The sequence below is a fragment of the Seriola dumerili genome, unplaced genomic scaffold (genome assembly GCF_002260705.1).
Source record: "Seriola dumerili isolate Sdu_G_001 unplaced genomic scaffold, Sdu_1.0 BDQW01000016.1, whole genome shotgun sequence".
NCBI classification, from domain to species: Eukaryota; Metazoa; Chordata; class Actinopteri; order Carangiformes; family Carangidae; genus Seriola; species Seriola dumerili.
The window spans coordinates 1,218,771-1,239,949 of NW_019174271.1; the positions used below are offsets into that span (position 1 = coordinate 1,218,771).

Sequence of the window (21,179 nt, forward strand, 5' to 3'; positions counted from 1 at the left end):
CACCCATCCCCAGGAGACTGTAACAGACATTTATTAAAAGATTGATCTCTGTATTTTATGAATCGATATCGGATTATTCAAATGAAGACTGATTTGAATCAGATAACTGATCACCAGTAGAGAGGTTCACCCCCAGTGTGATGTACAAAAATAAGTGATTTGAGTGTTTTGGTGACATCATATTTGCATATTTGAAACAATATATTGTATTTATGGCAAAACACTGGACCTGTGCTGGACTAATCAATCAGATGGTTTTCAAACATTAAATGTAAAAAAAAAAAAAAAACTGGGTCTGAAGCTCATCTACTCTCACTTCCTGAATGTGCCCCGCCCACCACCTGCTGGCTCCAGGTGGACAGGTGAAGGAGCAGAGAGTATCAAGATGGTTAGAGGAGGAAACATCAGAGAGACTCAGCCTCATGTTTGAGCCTCAGTCAGACCCAGACTCAGATGAGGAGTCTGAGACCAGAACCAGAGACTAGCAGACGGATCAGAGCGGTTAGCGTAGTTAGCATCTTTTATTTGGTTATGTTGCTTGTTAGCTTGTAACTGGCAGTGGCTGACACAGTGTTAGCAGTTGCACTAATGCTAACTCTCTCTCTCTGTACTGACAAGGTTTCAAGTTTATTTAGCCCCGCCCTCGTCCCCACAAGTTGACAGGATTGGTTCCTGAGGTTTGTGACGTATCTGTTTTTATGAGACTGTCATTGGTTCACTGCAGTTCAAGGTGGAAACACGGAGTCATGGTGTTGATGATTATGTCACTCATCATACGTCTGTATTATATAAAAACATCATATGGACATTAAAAAAGTTAAACACTGAATTTTCATCAGAGGGTCTGTAACCATGTTATTTATGGTGTTATTTTTACAGCACATAACAAGCTAATTCTACAGTCAAAATGCTGCAGTCTACCGAACATGCTAATGAAGCTCCAGAGATTGTGCTGCTATCTAGTAGCACCATAGAGACCCAGTGCACAGAGAGGCCAAAGTCAACAGAAGTCCACATATAAGGATGCAGGGTCACAGAGGGCTGGAGATCAATGGCGTCTCAGTTGGTCCATTAATGCATGCGTGGCCGTCTAACACATGGCCCACTTTGGCCACTTACTGCCCATCAGCAGTGCATGGAGCTGGAGGAGCAAGTGCTCATCACAGCGCTGTCACACCCACTCCACCCTCTCGCTTCATTCAAGACTAATAAGCAGGGCTCTGTCTCTAGAGGGCTCATCACAGGGAGCTAACAATGTGAGCACATCCACGGGTCAGGTCCAACGCCCAGCACTGCTGTCTGCTGCAGAGAACCAGGTGGGGCTCCTTACACTGTGATGGGCGACGTGGGCGGGATGAAACGCTGCTGTCAGGCCAGGACAGGATGACGATTACATCCGTCACCATGACAACTAACTGATTAACTGATTAGTTGATCAACTAATGTCAAGCACAAATATTGAATTAAAATGTGCTGCTTCTCTTTGTCATACATAAAAGTAAACTGAACACCTTTGAGCTTGATCCCTCCTGTGTATGTAGGAAGTCCTGCAAAACAATAATGGCTCAATAGTCAAGTTAAGAAAAGGAATAAAAGAGTAAATGAAAAGCTTGATGTTTCTCCCTCTAGACATTTGGGGTTTTCATTGACTTTAAAACTGGCTCTACAGAGGGAAACGACATATCACCCTTATCCACCTTCCATAAACAGATTATTGACACATTATTCTGTGTATCTTTTTGGAGAACTACATAGACATGGAACAAGAATCTACAACAACTCTGTAAAGCTACAGAGATATTGAGATATTTTTAGCCTGGACAAAAATCATGGATCAACCAACTAACACTGTCCCAGAGCCATGCAAACAGCATGGCTGGAACAGTGTAAAATTCAGATATGTTGTGCTGACTTCTTCAAATCTAACCCCATAAATTTCTAGTAGGATACATGCATATCTGATTCAGGAGCTAATGCTACTCCATTTTAGCCATTTTGTCTCAAAAATACAGGTGGAGTAGAAGAGGATGAGCTGGTTTAGTTTCAAGGACATCAGTATAAGGATTCACTCCTCACTCCAGTGCTCTTTAAGTGCTGCATCTCAGTTTTCCATCACAAGTTTTTCAAGTAAAGATCCACCAGTCTGTCTAACACTCCAGAGATACTGTAGCTTGAAAACCACATCAAATTTTTCTTTCATACTCAAGGGTATACCTGAAACAGACTTTCTATTTCAAAACATTCTTAGTATTAGTGGTTAGCCTGTTGCCACCCTGTTAGCTTAGCTCCTAGCCTACCGACTTAGCCTGTAGTTACCCACAGCTAATGTTGCCTTGCTATCTGTGTTATGATGGTTTGTGTTAGCTGCTAGAAGGACAAGTCCGTCAGCTAGAACAACTCATCTCTCCTTTATGTTACGATAGATGTGATCTGCTCTCCAAATAGCGTTAGCAACAGACTTGAAAGTCAGCCTGTCAGTGTTAGCACTAGCATAGCCTCGTGATGATGCAGAGTTTGTCCCTGTTCGCCGGAGTGAACCGCTCTGATCTGCGGTCTCACCTGATGAATGCAAACCAGTTTTTGAACTGGCCAGCCTGTTTGTAGCGTTGAGTAATGCTTGCTAGTAAAAGGGGACCAGCCACTGTTTATGGTCTACCTGGGGCCAGAGTCTCGGAGTCACGGAGGCTAATCGTAGGGTGCTGGCATCAAAGAGAACCTCACTGCACTCTACCACTAGCATTAGCAACATCGGTATCTATGTCGACCCTAATCACGATAGGATGAGCAGTCTGAGGTCAGAAACTCAAAGGATGTTTGAGTTCGCCAGAGAGATGAGTTGGCATCCATTAACTGTCTCTGGTCCCTCAGCCATGCAGGGTAATGACGAGATGTACAGCAGCTCACTTCTCTGAACAGCTGGAGTGGCTCGTCACTGTTGAGAGCAGTGATTTGATTTTGTTGATAACGTGCCATCTTTCGGGTGAAAGTGGACAGCCGCCATCCTCCTGTACTGGGTGCTGCTCTTTGATCTGGGAATATAGACAGGTGTTTAAATCACATTTGATATGAGGGTCTTAGTCCTCAGCAGGTCACAGGTGATTAGAGATCCTGCTAGGTTTACGGGTAGTGCGGTTTTGGAGTTCACTAGTTTCGTTAACATGTCCAGGTCGGGAGATCCTAAGAGTGCAGACTGATAGCCAGGTTTTTCAACATCGAGCCGGTCTACCTCCCACACTACATTACTCACAAGTTCCCTGAATATGTCAATATCACAAAGAGCTTATTATCATCCCAGTCACTGGTGGTGGATGTCCTCTGCGTTCTCACAGTACAGGGCTCCTGTCTGTCCCCAGAGCTAGAACAGAAATCTGCAGGCTGCACAGCCTTTTCCTTTTTATGTCTCCTTCCTGTGGAACAACCTGCTGACATCAGACTGTCTGACTCTGCTGAGGCCTTTAAATCCAAACTTTAAACGTATCTTCATGCTTTAACTCTCAGTTAGTGGCTTATTCTCTGATTACTTCAAGCCTTGTACTCGTTACCGTTCTCCCACCGGCAGGTAAGTCTCGATGATTTTATTAAACCTCGTACGTGGAGTATAGTCTGCATTGTTCTGAAGTGATTACTGTAAACACTCTGATAACCAGAGCATACCTCTCAACCTCTGTTTGTCTATTCCCTCAAGCACAACAGAGTCCAGGCTGTCTCTCTCTCTCTGCTGGACCATCGACCATCCTGGGACAGCTCACCCTCTCCTGGCTATTGGTGTCTCATTCCAGATGTCTCTCTCCCTTGTGTGCATGTTCTTCAAGTCCCTCTCTCCAACTGTGTGTTTTTTTTCTCTTTTTCCTGTGTGTGTGAATGTTGAGCTGGAGTTTGCTTCTCATGTGTTTGTGTAGTCTGTCCTCTCCCCAGGTCTTCACAGTGGAGGGGAGGTTGTGTGGTTCAGGTCCTATCTGTTTGGCAGTACCAGACGTTGCTTGATGTCTTCCTGAATCTGTCTATCCCTGACCCCCCCTTAGTTGCTCCATCTGAGGTATTGTCCTTTTTTTTCTTTTTTATTTCCTTGTCCGATTTACAAGTCTAAGAACAGAGGTTGTTGTGCTGTAAAACCCATTGGGGCTCATTTATGATCTGTGATACTGGGTTTCATAAATGAAGCTAAGTAAGGCTTTTCAGCTTTCTGTTAAGCCCTGCTCTAAAAACTATTTCCAACCAAAATACCTCAACCTCAATTTTATAGGGCACATGTTACCCTTCTGTCTGTCTGTTCTCTTTTCTGTTAGTATCTATATCCTGTTGGGACTCATCATTCAAGGGACCAGATGTTTCTTTGCTCCACTGGACAAAGGAACTCAAACTCCACAGTTCCTCACCGTTCACACCTGGGGACGACCCTTCCCCCAACGGACATTACTGGCCAGCCAGGGTGGGTCAGCGTGTGACATGTGACCCCCAAGGGTGTCACCAAACAGACCTGGTACCTTTAGATTACATGAGCTAAGCTAACAAAGAAACTCACACCTTCCCTCTCACACACACCAGGTGGTCTCAGCGGCCATTTTGAGTAGTTTCTTTGTTTACCGCCATCTTGTGTAGTCTTCTTTGTTCAGGTCATGTGGTCACAGTGAGCACTTTGAATCGGCCATCTTGCCTTTGTTTGTGTCCCCACAAACACACACACATACACCTACACACACACATACACACACCTGTATATACTAGATTAGACATTGTGTTTTACTCTGTTCCATTGTAAATAAATGCCTTTAAGTATAACTACTGGTGTGTTTAATGTTGCACAAGTGTGAATATTGCCAACCTCTACTTGGTAGAATTCCAATCCTTCAACTTTAACTTACTGTTGATATGGTAATTTGGTTATAGTTAGTAAACTAATGGTTAATCAGAGTTCCAGATTAATGGTAATAAACTGAGACTAAAACCATATTGGCTATTTTGCCTATTAGTTTAGGCTGGTGCCCCGAGGACTTTAATTCATTTTAAAGTTATTATTTAACATTAATATTTTTAATATTAATATTTTTCTTAATTTATGATAGCCAATAAATTGATAGACAACCGCAATCCAACATATTTGGTGTCCAGCTCATGAGGTAGAGCTCAGACCCAACAATCCTCACAATTCACTGCGTTAAAACTCAACACAATCCTCAGTTGAGTCCCAGACCATTATCTTCAAGCTGGGAGAGAATTTGGGATTTGAGCAATTCGGTGTGAAAAAAGTAACAAGTGTATCTTTAAAATGAACTTTCAGCAAGGTTGTTTGTAATAAATAAAACTGTAATGGTCATACTGTGATTGTTGTTGTAAACTGTAAAGACTAACATTGTGAGCTTTTGCACCTTTTTTATTTTCCATCCAGTATTTATTACAAACAACATATGGCGTGTCAATATGTGATGATATTAAAACCATGTTGTCCGATGGTCCTGAATGACACACTCTCAGCTATGTTGGAGCTGACGCTCCACCTCTTGTAGAGCAGGGTGGAGGGCTGAGAGCTCTTGCCGGGAGAGGGAGGAGAGAGATTAGTCTAAACGACAGCTCTATTAGAGACTTAACCTGGGCTTTGATCATTTCCTGAGCTCCCCTTCAGATCAGCCCCAGTAACAAACGGCAAATCTGACAGGCTCCTGCTCTACCATTCCCCTACCTACCTCCCCGCCCACCCGCATCACCACCACCACCACCACCACCACCACCACTCATATCGCTCATAATGTACCCAGGCTTCACTGTGATCAAAGACCCCCTTTCTGGTGACTGAGGCTCCCATCTGTCTGCCCACAATAGAGAAGACTGGGAGAGAGAAGCCGGCTGTCAGACTGAGTGAAAGGGAGGATTTCACAGCACACACGAGTACAGTGTGCTGGAGTCCTGAGACAAAAAGCATATGTGATGTTTGTTTGTCTTTGTCACGTCCTCCATTCTCCCTTCACGGTGTATCTGACCTGCAGCATGATCACTTCTACCAGCTCCATACACGCTCTGTGCTGACTGGCTGAATGAACTGCTGTACATTTTCTGCTCAGTAATTTGAGCTTTTTTCATAAATTGCCTGAGGCTGTGATTATCTGAACCACAATTACTCCAATGACAATAAAAATCAACATGTTAATCAAATTGTACATAGTTAGAAGAAACAGCCATTTACAGGCAGTGTGAGCAGCTTGAAATAACATCTAACACTTCCATTCTAGCTGGAACAATGATCTCAGCTTTAGATGACACAATGACAGTGCTAACATGCTAACCTTAAGCAGGTACAATGTTAACCCAGATCACCATCTTAGTTTGGCAGGTTAGTACGCTAACATTAGCTAATTAAACATGAAGTAGAGATGAGGCTGGTGGGAACATCATGAGATTTGACAGTATTTGGTCAGAAACCAAGGTACTGGTAAAGTCAAATTTTCACCTGTTGAGGGTGACACATGAAAAGTATCATCAGTGATTCACCCGGAGACGAACATGAATGTCTGTACCAAATTTCAGGACAAGAGATGTTTTAGATATTTCAGTCTGGAACCAGCAGCTCCTTCTTCTTCAAAAGTGCAACAGAGCAAGTGATGGGCGGGTTAGGAAACATCTGTGTGATGCGTGGTTATACTGTCTAATGGAGAGAGACCGAAACCATAGACTGTAAACAAAGATGGACGTAGAATCTGTGACATCACCCACATTTTTCTGATGAGCGTTTTTTGAAGCTCAGAGTAGGCTGCTCCACCGTTGACATCTTGGCAGTGTCTGATTCCGCCCCTATCTCCCAGCTAATCCAAAAATGGACATAACTTTAGTCCTTAATAAAATGTAAACAGGTGAGTTATATAAACAGTTGCCATGAAGGAGGAAATTAGCTCTAGAGACCAAAACTGTTTTTGTACCAAGCTGTAAACATGTTTATTTCTGCTGTAAAGTTGGACATTTTAACATGGGAGTCTATGGGGATTGACTCACTGTTGGAGCTAGACTCTAGTGGTCATTAGGTTCTTCAGTGATGACTTCATGTTTCAGCCCTGGAGGTTGATGCTTGGCACTAACTGACCACTACCACTAATTGGATATTTGCAGTGTTAGTAGTCAGAGCTAACTTTAGCAGCCAAGTCTCTGCTAGACACAGAGGCTGGTGCTGTTTTGGTTGATTTATGCCCCTATTACATATAAAACCATATGGGTACCTGTGTTGTAGGTGGGGTACAGCTCTCCTGGTGTGTGTGAGTGCCAGTGTATACAGTTATAGCCCTAAATGTCCAGAGAGCTCTGCAGAGCTGTTAACAGTGTGTACACACACACACACACACACACACACACACACACACACAGCTAAAAGGCCAGTGAATATTAGATTTACATTTAGTCATTTGACAGACACTTTTCTCCAAAGACTCACAAGTGAGGGACAACACTGAAGCTTCAGTGCATTGGGGGACCTTGGTGTAAGTACTAAGTACTCCATCTATGCAATAAATAAGTAATTGCTGTGTGAAGTCACCGTGACCACAAAAATCTAATCAGTTCATCCTTGAGAAACGTTGACATTTGTGTCAAATCTGAAGAAGCTCCATGAAGATGTTACTGAAATACTGTGTCAACGAGAATGAGACGGACGGACGGACAATCTGAAAACATCATGGCTCCAGGTCTGACTGTCGCCGGTGTGGAGGAATAAAAATGCACCGAAAGTTGATAGTCAGAGCTAGTTAGACATGTCGGGGTGTTAGAGGTGTTAGGAGAGGAGGTCTCTGTGAAGAGAGGAGGCGCCCCGCTCTGGTAGAACCACAGACCTGAACAGTCTGGACTGACACTGTCCTGTGTGCAGGGATGGTGATGCCAGACCACCTTCATTAGAGGAGCACAGTGGCTGAGAAGCAGCATAAGGCTGAATGACTGAGATCCAGTAGATGGAGCATTCCCAGAAGTCTCTCTGACGGCAGCATTAGTGGCTGAATGTGATTCAGGAGGTCGTGGGTAGTTAGTGGAGGTCCACGAGGAGCAGAGTGACATGTGACCTTTGAGGATGATCTAACACCGCAGTGCATTCTGGACTATCTGTAACAAGGCTTGTCAGAGGGACACTGCACTAGTCGGGGCCAAGTCGAACTGTGACCTGCACTAAGAGGTGGGTGACGTCCTAAAGCCCGATTATTAGATTGACATTCATTAGGTGGCCAAAGCACCACTGCAGCATTGTGTAAGAAAGTAACTGTTTGCTATCACATTTTATTAGCTAATAGTACGTGAGTCTTTCTTCCCTCTGGGTAAAAAAAATCACTTCAGTACAATGTTAAATCAGTTGAAAAACCTAATCCACTCTATCATTTGTTTTCCCTGCAGATACAAAGACACATTAAACAGCAGACCCATAACAGAAAACACAGTGAAAAACATTGTGTTTCATTTAACGTTTTGCTTTCCCATGTCATCCTGCAGACGCATGTTTGGTGTGGACAGCAGGAGATGTGGTTCACATTCTCACACTTTCAGTAATGAGCTCTAATGAGATACAATACATACTTTAAGATGATCTGGAGTACATTGGGGGAATTTCTTTGTGTACGTGGAGGTGAGGTGGCCAATGTCTATCATCTCACTTCTTTTTAAATGCAAAAAAAAAAGTACGAAACAGACTTTCTCTGTTCCTCATTAAAGTGCATGGATATTCCAGAACTACACTCACAACATCATGACACATTCACTGTCCTCGCCATCTATTTATCTCTAACTGTATCCCCACTGAGTCTCGTCTTCATCTGTCTATCCTCCTCTCTCTCTCACTCACTCACACACACACGCACGCACGCATGTACGCACGCACGCACGCGCACACACACACACACACACACACACACACACACACACACACACACCTCCAGTTTGGCCGGGAACATGTTTTGCCTCAGGGGTTCTATCTTGCTCCTGCCCCATTACAGGGCTAATGAAAGCAGTGAGAGGATCAAATGCAATGAAGCTGCTTTTCACACTGCTTAACCCTTATAAAAACCTGTGACCTCGCTGAGCACGCACACACACACACACACACACACACACCAGTACATGCACACATACAAACCCTGAGTTTTGGATACACATAGTTACATATATAGAAACGGAGGAAAAGGAGAGTCACAGCGACACATGGACACTGTGGTTTGCGCAGCTCTTACTGTATTTGTGCACTTTTTGCATGTGATTGTCACATCGGGTATTTTAGCTCATGTACATGTGGTGTTGATTGCTTGAATTATTCATTTCTTTATGAATAATAAATGTGTTGTGATGACTGGAACACCTGATTCTGATTACTTGCTTATAAGTAGGAAAGTGGGTGACGACTAAAATTCATGCAAACTTTTATAAAGCCACAATGAACTGACATGAACTGAGATGAATAACATGCTTTGCAGTGAGTGCCGCTGCTCTTCAGTTGATGATATGAAGCCTCTTCAAAAGTTCAATATAAGATCTTTATTTGTTCTTTCCTATCTTTATCCTGCAGTTGATGAATTTCGATTATCTCTTTGTCGATCTTGATAGAAATCTTTTCAAGGTTGAAGTACCTATAATTGATACTCCTTTAAAACTATAGAGGTATAAATTACAGGTACTTGAAGCCAGAAAATATTTCTATCAAGATTGACAACATATGCAGCAAAGAGAAAATAAAAATTCCTGCATATGTTGTCAATCTTATCTAATCTTGTCTAATTTTATGATTATAGTTTTATTCTCATCCACCGATCCATAAAACAAAACAGCTTTTCTAGTGGCTAATCCATTAAAAAAATTTTAACCACAGGAGGTAAGGTTGAGTAACTGAGACAGACACTTATGAAGATGCACAGAGGTATAATATTCTCAATAACTGAAAGCGTCTTTTATTGAATAATGACTTTTCAAAAGAAAATAATAATCAAAACAGGATTCTGATGTGATGAGTGCAGTCAGAAACTGTTTCTCTCTGTCCTCTAACCTGACAGCGGGGTCATGTCAGGTAATCGGCACTTACACAGGTGAGTATCAGGTAATGACATCATCCATATTCTGCTTAAGGGCCCTTATGGCCAGTTTACTCAAACTAATGTCAGTATTTCATAAGTCAAATTAACATAATTCAAAATCAAACTTCCACAGAGCTACGGATTTTTCTTATTTACCTTCAAAACTCTTAATATGGCACCAACTAAATTATTATATCAATAAATATACATGGCCAACTGCTGCTTCATTCCTAAGTACCTGGCAGACGTGCATCATTTTCCACGTATTCTCCGTCATGACTTGAGTTAGCATGTAGATATCAGCCACATAGTGATATCAACATCACGGCTGCACTCTGACCTTTCAATGGACGCCTCACTCGACCAATAGGAGCTTTCATGTCCTGCCCACAGCCAACAATGACCAACTAGAGTCCACATTCAAAGGAGGGGCCTAAAGATCGAGCCAACTGAAAAAGATGGTGCTGATGACTGACACTTTGTAGAGCCAATGAAATCCTGCTTCAGTGGCTAGGCTAGTCTAACTATCTGCCAGCCCGAGTAACAGGCACAAAGTGGTTTTAAAAATAAATGTAAATTGTAAAAAACTGTTTTTCATGTTCCCAGATGTCACCGACGATAACAGTTTATGTGACAAACAGACAGACAGAAAGAGACACACAGACAGACAGACAGACAGACAGACAGGCAGACAGACAGGCAGACAGACAGACAGACAGACAGACCGACAGACAGACAGACAGACAGACAGGCAGACAGACAGGCAGACAGACAGACAGACAGACAGACAGACAGACGGAGACACAAAACTGTAAAATGTAAAATGAAAAATTTATTTTTACTCTTTTTATATCCACAAAGGGAAAGAGCTTTATAAAGTTTATGCTTCAGTGACTCTGGATATGGGAGAGGATTCCTCTAAGTGTCACCTTTCATTAGAGCCAGAAATTATGACTGTATATGTTCAAGCTTTCTATGCCAGGTATGTGACCTTGGCTCCTCTCTGGAGTCTCCAAATGGGAAACGCCTCGTCATACCTTTAGAAAAACATGTAAAATATTCATTTTCTATGGTGCTGTTACCAAATTTCAACTTGGACTAGTTAAAGTGTGTTTTCCAGCTAACAACTCACAGCTACAGTCATCTAATTTGAAAATAAATATGCAGGAGGAAATAAAACCTTCTACTTCAGTGTGTTCAAACTGTTCAAACTGGTAAGTCACTGCCAGTGACACCTTCAAAAGACCAAAACCATGCATGTACGTCAAACTGTCTAATTGTCTTTGGGTGTACCCAGGATAGACAATCTCTCATGTAGTCCCAAGTCAATCAGACTAGATTTGACTCAGAGTGGTCCAGGTGACTAAAGCTGTACAACTGAGACATTTAACCAAGATCACGTCATTGTTTTCATCTGCAGATCTAGAAAAGGTCATTCAGATTTTTATCTAATCCCGACCGGACTGTTTGAACACCCTTCAGTCTGGTGTCAGCAGGCAGACCATCCACAGATTACAGCTGATCATAGACATACAAAGACCTTAGACAATCATCTTCGCAGTTGTCTGTATGTAATGTAATTGTCCCAGTGTCTCACAGTTAATCAACCTGACTTAGCTGTAACTGTTGTAAAATGCTTGATGAAGGACCTCCCAAAGACATGACACCAGGAAGAAATCAATGCTTACCTACTGGCTGGTAGCCCTGCCTCGTAGGACCTCCAAATGGGTTGCGACTGCCAAAGGAGCCTCCGTCAATCGACCCATATGACATTCTGCCTGATGGTTGGTGAGCGTCAGCTGCAGGTGCCTGGGGGAGACAAATGACCACAATACAACACAATTTATTTTCACTTCGTTCAAACAGTCCAAAAATACCATTACTACAATACTATACTATACTATACTATACTATACTATACTATACTATACTATACTATACTATACTATACTATACTTTACTAAACTAAACTATACTATTAACAGTAAGTGAAGGAAGTAACTGTGATATACATAATGTCTTTGTAGCCCCATAAGACATGTAGAGAGATAATTAAATTAAATATAATTAATAATTGGACTAACTTTTTGGATGTGTTCATAGTTAGTTCGTGCTTACATCATCATTTGCCTTTCATATTCAAATTCCTGGAGGGTTGCATGGTGTGACTCTTTGTTAAGAAACAGTTCAATGTTTAATTGTTTTAATGTCCATAGACGCAGCTGTCACAGTATTATTATATATTTTCATGAAACATATTCATGTCCCTGATATTAGATCTGAAAAATGAAAAATAAATCAAAAGGGTTTTTACAGAGGTTGAATTTAAATAATGAACACAATTGAGCAGTTAGCTTAGCTTTGTATACTGTACACACAGTGGCTGTCAGGGGACAGCTGTGCCAAGTGGAATAAAACATGATACAACTGTTCATTAGCTTAATTAGTTTTTTACATAGATGCCCTTTTTTCTTTGGGCAGATTCAGGCTAGATGTTTCTCGCTGCTTCCGGTATTTATGCTAAGCTAGGCTAACCATGTCCTGAATCCAGCTGTACTCAACATGAAATTGACACAATAACATCATCTTCTCATTTCACTATTGGAAAGAATGGAAATACATTTGTTTCCCTACAATTATAATCATGATTTCTCAGATTTCTTTGTTCTGTGGTGCAGTGAGAATTACAGCCTTTAGGGGTCAGTACAGGGCCCTAAACCTTTAATAATGTTGAATGTTTCTCAATCATGTAGATCTCAGTCACCTGTGTGATGAGTCTGTGTCTATATAAAGCTGTTCCGCTGGTGATGGTGACAGAGCCTGGAGACGCTGCTATTTTATTAAAGTTTCTCTGAGCTGTCAGCTCAGTGTGTGGATCGTTCATTTCTCTTAATATTTAACATATATCTGTACTCGTGCAAGAACACTGCTGTGCACCGTGTGTGTGTGTGTGTGTGTGTGTGTGTGTGTGTGTGTGTGTGTGTGCATCAGTAGAGGAAAGAAACTGGAGTGTTTTAAGGATAATAAAGTATGAAGGAACCAAACTAACATTATTTTAACCCATAACCCACTTACACGTGGAGATTAGAGATGGGAGTGTGTGTGCGTGTGTGCGTGCATGTGCGTGGGTGGGTGTGTGTATGTGTGTGTGTGTGTGCGTGTGCGTGTGTGTGTGTGTGTGTGTGTGTGTGTGTGGGGGGGGGGGGGGGGGGGGGGTTGCAGCGCACTCATCTGAATTCTGCTGCAAAGGTCAGCTCATCATGTGAACATGTGTTTAACCCGCGGCCAGGGACACAGACACAGTCAGATCAGCACATCTCTCTGAGCGTCTATCAGGAGTCAGAGTGTGATGCTGGTGAAGTGGCTGCCGCTCTCTCTCCACCGTGAAAGACAAGCATTCAGACAAGCGGGAGAATGTGATTACACAGAGTCACTGTGCTGCCCATTGTTGTGGTGGAGCCAGTGAATCCGGCCTATAGGACGGGCATTATGGGTACGAAGTGGGACAGAGGAGCAGCCAGAGATTGGGCGTCCACACATTACACAGAGACAGATTCACTGGGCCAAAAGAACGCTTAATCCGATTAATTTTCATAGAGAGGGGAGATTAATTACTTCTGGCAGTCCATAAACAATCTTCACTCTGCTTGATTTCAAGCCCAGTGACTGCGCCTCACGTCCCTCTGAAGTGTGGACACACGCTGCCTCTATCTGCATATGAGATGGCCACTCATGGATGCGCACACACACACACACACACACACGGACGGACGGACGGAGACACACACACACACTTGGATAATCTTACCCTCCACTAATGTGTAGAGTTATAAATCCCTTTGCTTGTTCACTTAGTCACTCATACAAGTTAAAACTGAGGTCATTCGAGTGTTGATGAAACACGGAAATATTTCGAAATATTTTAAAAAATAAATATATTGCTGTGCTGTTGCTCATGCACATGATGGCATCATCCTCACTGATGTCATCAGAGCTCATCCTGTCCCTCTGGTGACACCCTTGCCCCCCTGAAATTACATTTACGGACAAATAAACTTCAGCAGAAACATAACTGTGACCAGATCATGTTTTCTACAAATACCAGAGATGAAAAATGTGAAAGTATTCAGACCCTTTCACTTTCTTCACATTTTGTTTTGTTGTAGTTTTACTGTAAAACACAAAAAGTACAGTTGAATTTACCTCAGGTGGATTCATCTCAAAGACTCTACATGTCACGTGTCATAGCAAACGGTCTGAACAGTTATGTCAATGTGTCAGTTTTTCCTTTTTAATAAATTTGCTAAAACTTTCCTTTTTTGTTTGTTTGTGTATTGATGTGATAACTTAACACAAACAAGTGTGACATGAAGGATACTGAGGACATAATAGACAGACATGCAGATAACAATGAAAACAAAAAGAATTATAGAGATGTAGCATATAAAAATGACAAGAAGATGAGGTGTATGAATGTTTGTGTGTGTGTGTGTGTGTGTGTGTGTGTGTGTGGGGACAGTGAAGAAGATAGTACAGTGATGACGATAATGATGTAACCTGAATATAATTGTCGACAGAATGTGATAAAAGAACAATATAATAATACTAAAAACATCACTAATAATACTTTATATCATTTATATGATATCCTGTCAATGTCATGGTAATATATCTGACAACAAAAGATAAGATTATCAAATAGTATAAAACAATATGATAATAGTGTAGTGATAGTATGATAACAATTCTATACACTGTGATACAATATACAATATATTATTTACATGATTGTTATTTAATAATAATTGTAATTATTATAATAATGTTTACAGTATTATATTACCCAATAATAAGCAATAAACGTTATGTTAAAGTGTGATGAGGCTGAGCCATTGTAAAAAAAAAAAAAATGTCTAAGAATCTATTTTCACTTTGTCATTATGTTGTATTGAGTAGATTTTTTTTTTATTTTAGCACGAGGCTGCAACATCACAAAATGTGAAAAAGTGAAGAGAAATAAAAATTTAAAAAATAAATTACTACATTTTCACATGAAGAAACAAAGCAAATACAAAACCGCACAATGATCAACTCATTAACACTGAATAAAATCACCTCTATCGCTGACAAATCCTCAACATCTTTATTTTCTAAGATAACAAATAACAATAATTGATTTATATAATATATAATAAATACTGATTCACTCATCTCAGACTGTGTCAACATTTCTCACTATCCATAAAGCGCATCTTCTCACTGTGGCAACCGCGCTGTCTTTAGCAACATATTAACAGAGCTTTTATAAAGTCATTTCGACCTGAATGGTTGATTTCCGATGTTTAGATGTGTTTGAAATAAATGAAATGTAGTTGGACGGGGGCGTCGTCATGTTCTCCACTCATTTGTCAGGTTTTTCCTTAATTTCTCACCTGTCTGTATGTTACCGGTCTACATTATAATATTACACAAAAGAGATAAAAACACTTAAACAGCTAACATTACCTGTATAGTACATGAAATAGCTACAGTATAGATATAAGCCAAAGAGGCTCTTTACTGATAAAGTACCAGTTTATAGGAATGCACACATCATCACATCATCATCACTACTCTGAAATGTAAGAATCCAGCATCTCTCCTGTTTACTGCTGCTGTGAAAAAAATGTATCTCCTCACAGTAATATGTGTCTGACTTGTCTTGAAGCAATTTTACAGCACACAAAAAATATATAAAAACAATCTGGGTGGTGAAAGATTCTGTGTGGCACATGAAATGCCACTTTTAAATGAAGACAGCCCTTGTTTATAGAGAAAAATAGGCCCTTACACTGGTAAACAGAGGAGAAGTGAGTCGAGCGTGTGCACCCCTGTGTGACACTGCAGGACACAGAAGGATGGTAAATACAGGCCTGGCAGGGCAGAGTGACTGGATCCACAGCTACTCTCCACCCCCACTGGTTTTCATTCAGTCCCCCACTCCTTTCACAGCTGTCATTATCAGCAACACAAGGCTTAGCTTAGCCAGAGCAGGCAACTGAGCAGAAATAAGCCCACACCCTGGACACAAATGCTGCATTTATCACAAACAAGCAAGGTCCAACCTGAGGCAGGAGTGTGTGTGTGCGTGTGTGTGTGTGAGGGTTTCCAATGATATGGATTTTTTGAAGGCTGATATCATTATTTGGAGATGGAAGGCACCAGTAATATCCTTGATATTCAATACTTTTATATTTAACCATTTTCTCTTTAAATGAAGGTATCTGGCTTTTCCTTTTTATAAATATAATAGTTCTACAGTTATTGTGCATTTTCACCATTGTTAAAACACTGTGGTGGCCATCTCCTTCGTTATCTTTTACACCCGTACTGCACATACACACAAACACTTCTTTATTTCGTACAACAAACCTATGGTTTATTTAGTATTTGTTGGATTTGTTCAAACTTTTGTATATTCAACATTTATATTTATTCATGTAAATTGATCTTAAGTTGTTCTAATTCTGTTTCTCTTTGTTAGTCAGGGTGTTAGTGTTTATGTCTGGTCTGATTTAGGTCTGATCAGTCAGTTCTTTGTCTGTTAGATCAGTTGGTTTGTTGTTACTTTGATATCACAGCCTGAGTTTAGATCTGTTCATTTGGCCTCTTCAATGGACCCAGAACGTTTTTTTAAATTCATTTTATCGAAAACGAATATTTTCCATCATTGACTGAACTTCTTTAACAATGACGGAAAAATCTGATGGCTGTCCAACATTTTGACGGATTAGAAGAGAGTTTGACAAGATGTCATGGAGGTAGAACTCCCCTCAGAGCAACATGTCTTACTGTCCAGGTACTGGCAGCCTTGGAGCAGGTCTGTGACCACGACACAGAGGGGTGCAGCAGAGCCCTTGATGCTGAAGGAGCGCATGCTGCAGGATTTCCTCTCTGTGAAGTGAGCGCTTGCAGGATTGTCAAGTCCCACGTTGAGAGAATCTTGACTTCTGATCACTTCCCTGGGAGAAATGTTTCAAGTCTCCGCTGTGTCAGCGGAGCGAGTTCAGCCATGACAAGTCGTGTGTCTGAGGCAAAGGCACAAAGCCAATGACCGTCGCCTCTGCAGCAATCTGCCTTGATGCATCCAGTTTAAATCCATGGAGGAAGGTTTGAGTTTGGCTATAACAGGTCAATGGAGCTCAGTTTACTTCCAAGTCAAGAGTTTGTAAAATTGAATTGTTCATATTTTCCTGTTTGGGCACAATGACTGCTGTTCAGCGCTACTGAGTGAAAATATGATACGAGCACACACAACAGTATCAACCAGTAGCAATTAGAGAGTCTGTCCTCCTGTAAGAAACGAGCCCACAGGTCATCTGTGCAGCAGGTTATTATGACCCATAGTTAGGTTTTGTTGCTAGGCGACATCTAGTGGTCGCAAGAACTATGACAGGAGCAAAGGGAAAAGTGTGGTGACGTAGTATAAAGAGAGACAAAGTCCACGTCAGGAGAGTTGGTGTTCGATTCCCGTGTAAAACCAGCTGTTTATTTTATTTCTATTATTCATGACCGTTCTTTGTAATTATTGTGACCATGACAACAAAGATTGTCTAATGTTATTTTAACCCAAATCCCCATCTTTTCCTAAACATAACCAAGCCATGACAGTTTATTATTGTAGCCATGGCGACAAAGGTCTGGTACGCCTGCCACTGTAGGGGCGCTGTGTCAGGAGGCACTCCTCGGGGTCGTATCAGAGGGCTGATGGTTGTTCAGGTTGGAGGAAGAGTTGTAATTAAAGCCGCCTGTTCATTGACATTTCATACATGCAATGTCAACAGAATGAGGAGGAACGGGAAAAACACCCTCTATTCTGACTGGGGAGTGTTCATGCTATAGGCCAAGGTGGTTATGCAGCGTTCACATCATATCATTTAACCCACGATAACAAACAGCTGAATGGGAATAACCATTTAACCATTTACAACAGCCTCCAATGATATCTCCAACTTGGTGAAAAGAAATGTGTGAATAAACTGTTGGGAGAAGAAGCTGCACCTCTGTTAGTTACACCAAAATAAAACTCAGTGTAAAAACCAGCACAGTTCATTCAGCTCATTTTATAGGACATACTTAACACTGTTGGTTTCACTTGGAAATGAAGAGCTAAAAATACATAACACAACAAAAGAAGCTGAGCTGTTTAACTGCGGTGATTACAAGATTAGAGCTAGAGCCAACAACTTAGAGTAATGCCTGAACACACAGGTCAGAATAATGGGTGTTTTTCCTCTTCTTAACCATGTTGCCGACACTGTGTGGATGGAGCATGAGCACTGGTGTTAACCTTGTAGTCTGAAGTACCTACAGAGAACTCTCACCTGAGTCTGAGAACGATAACCCTCTGCTTCACAGGGTTTTACTGGGAGCTACAGCTCATTGATTAGCTACTTTCCTGTCCTCCAACCAAACAGCAGATAAAGTCAGAGAGCAGCTGGTGAACACCATGGATCATTCATTAATTTCCTTTAGTTGGTAGGGACCAAAGACAGAGCTAAAAGACAGCGACTGTTAGACGTCATCAAATACCAAATGAATGCTGTGTTAATGTCTAAATGAGCAACTGTTTGCTAACACGGTTGCCAAGGTTTTTCCTACTAGGAGGTGATGCTGTGTCATTGCTGTGTTCACAACTTGTTTACACTGACCCCAAGTGGCCTAAAGATGAATGTCCGTACCTTTAAGCAAAACTGTGATTAACGTAACAAAAGTAAATGCACACATACTCTTAAGTGTGCATGTATGCGTCTGTGTGTATGCATTGTGTTTGTCTGTAGGAGGCTCTGACATAAATTGACATTTTTATCCAGTTTTAAGTCACATTTTGTTCCACAACTCCCGGTTCTTTTACCGAGCTGTAAGATCTCAGTTATCAAACGTTCAGATTGAAGTTATAAGTAGTTTAAGTTGACTGTCAGATTAAAGCAGCCTTCTCAACAGCTAAACAGAGCAAATGGCTAACTAATATTTTATTGATTGGTGATTTTAATATATATATATATATATATTATATATCTAAAATCTCCTTCACATGAACAGGGCAACACTACTGGTGTTACACTGAGTTTAGATGTGAACTTCTCCCTGAAGCTGTGTGAATGGCACTTCAGCCGCAGACAATGCTACCTTCAGTGCTCATGGTTGTATTACTCAGTGCAACAATGTAAAGAACTGTAGACCAAAGAGCCGAACATAAATGGAAAAAGTCTAAACTTCGAGTTCATTAACTCCACCTGAGGAAGCTATTATCTGTTTTCTTTTTTATTTAATTGACTAGTAAAGAGTGAGACTCTTTTATTTTTCAAACCTAGTAGCCTCTAAAAACATAATTCCAGACTTCTCTTCAATAACATCAACGGTGTGGTGAATCTGCCCCAGCCACTGTTTGTGTCACCTCTGTAGAGGACTGTGAGAACTTCCTGAAGGATTTAGTTGAGAAGGTAGAAAACATCAAAGCATCAGTTACACCTGCTGGGTCACTTCTACCCTCACCTGAGCCCTCACCCTGCACCACGCTGTTGGGTGTGTTTACCTCCATTACCCTGGGGGATTTTGTCAACATTGTGTCACACACTAATCTCACTACTTGTAAATTTGATATTCTCTCTTCTCTCTTTAGGTTGTTGAAGACAGCTGGACTAATTACATCATTGTAATGGATGATTAAAACCAGAGGAAGGCAGTAATGCAACATAATGGATGACAACTGCGATAAAAGAAACAGTGTTGCCAATTAAGTTCGAGCCTACGTTGCTAGATTTACTGACTTTCTCTCTTTTTTTTTTTTTTTCAAAAAAGCATCTAGCAGTAGAAAACTCTATATATTTGGTAAGGCAGGCGCATTGGACCATTGATGAGTGGATCTGAAGTAACAATCAAAAGATCCTGTACACTGTCTGACTCGCAACAAACTATTTATTTGCAACATTTCAGTGCGAGACTTTCATTTGTCTAGCATCAAAACGCTGCAAACAAATTGTTTGTTGCAAGTCGGACAGTGTACAGGATCTTTTGATTGTTAAAAAATGCATCTAGCGATTCTTTGGACAAACATAAGCTACTTTCTGTAGAGACAGTTTCTAGTTTTACCCTGTGAGTGCGATGTTCCCTCCACAGGCACATCTTTCTATGCAGACCACACAGCCGCTGACGTGAGCTTTTAACTTTATCTGAGTGATCATGTTACAGTGAATCCAGCTAAAATCACAGCTCAGTCTCTGTATTTAACTCATGTGTTTGGTGATAAATAAAGTATCTATCTATCTATCTATTTATCTGATGGTACTTTACTTTTTTGTTCTATAAATAACCTCATTATGAATTGTGTTTTACACAATAGTGCATTCAGATTGTTATCGTCCTTCCTTTCAGCCTTTGATTGCAATGCATTTCATTATTGTAAGAAAATCAACTTACAGGTGTATCAGTCTTCTGATCATTTTCAAGAAAGGAAGATATATTTTTGTATTTTTCAGGTTTCCTGTGGAGGACCAAGCAATTATATTCTAATTACAGTGAAAAAAAGAACAGTTGATATGGACTGCTGATTTACTTTAGTTTTCAAAGAAAGCCTTGAAATTATACACACATAGAAAATGGATGGGGTCATGTTGTGTCAAGTTTATCCAATTATCAGTTTAGAATTTTTGCGGTTCTCTCAAGTGACATTAAGAGCTTCTTATTATTGTCACTAACCTGACCTCTTCCTCTTTCATATAATTCGATGACTTTTTTCTCAGAAACCTTTCACCAGTTTTCCTATGATGACTACACAATTATATTGTTCTTTGTAGAAACTCTCCTGCTAATAGAAAATTAACAAAGATGATGAGAAAACTAGGTCACCTGGACTGTAAAGCATTCACAAACGTAGTCCATAAATGCATCAACACATTTCAAATCACTGAAATAGTCTCATCATGACAGATTATTGCAACAGTAAGACAACACATGTAACATTCAAATATAACTCTTGAACGTGATGGATTAACATATTCATGGAATGAACTTGTATTTAAAGTTAATTTTTATAGTATTACACATACAAACATGTGAATAATAATAACCTATTATTATTTCTTTGTACCAACCAATAGACAGAAAACTGTATGAAGT

The 21,179-nt window shown here is 40.8% G+C and overlaps 1 protein-coding gene across 2 annotated transcripts in view; it reads right to left on the bottom strand.

Moving 5' to 3' along the window:
* tsnare1 (t-SNARE domain containing 1) overlaps nucleotides 1-21,179 on the bottom strand; it is a 188,632-nt gene that overhangs the window by 138,488 nt on the left and 28,965 nt on the right. For both annotated transcript variants that reach the window (XM_022750926.1, XM_022750919.1), the window contains exon 2: nucleotides 11,711-11,831. In XM_022750926.1, coding sequence (XP_022606647.1) covers nucleotides 11,711-11,795 — 85 coding nt within the window. In that variant the 5' untranslated portion in view covers nucleotides 11,796-11,831. The remainder of the gene's footprint in view (nucleotides 1-11,710; nucleotides 11,832-21,179) is intronic.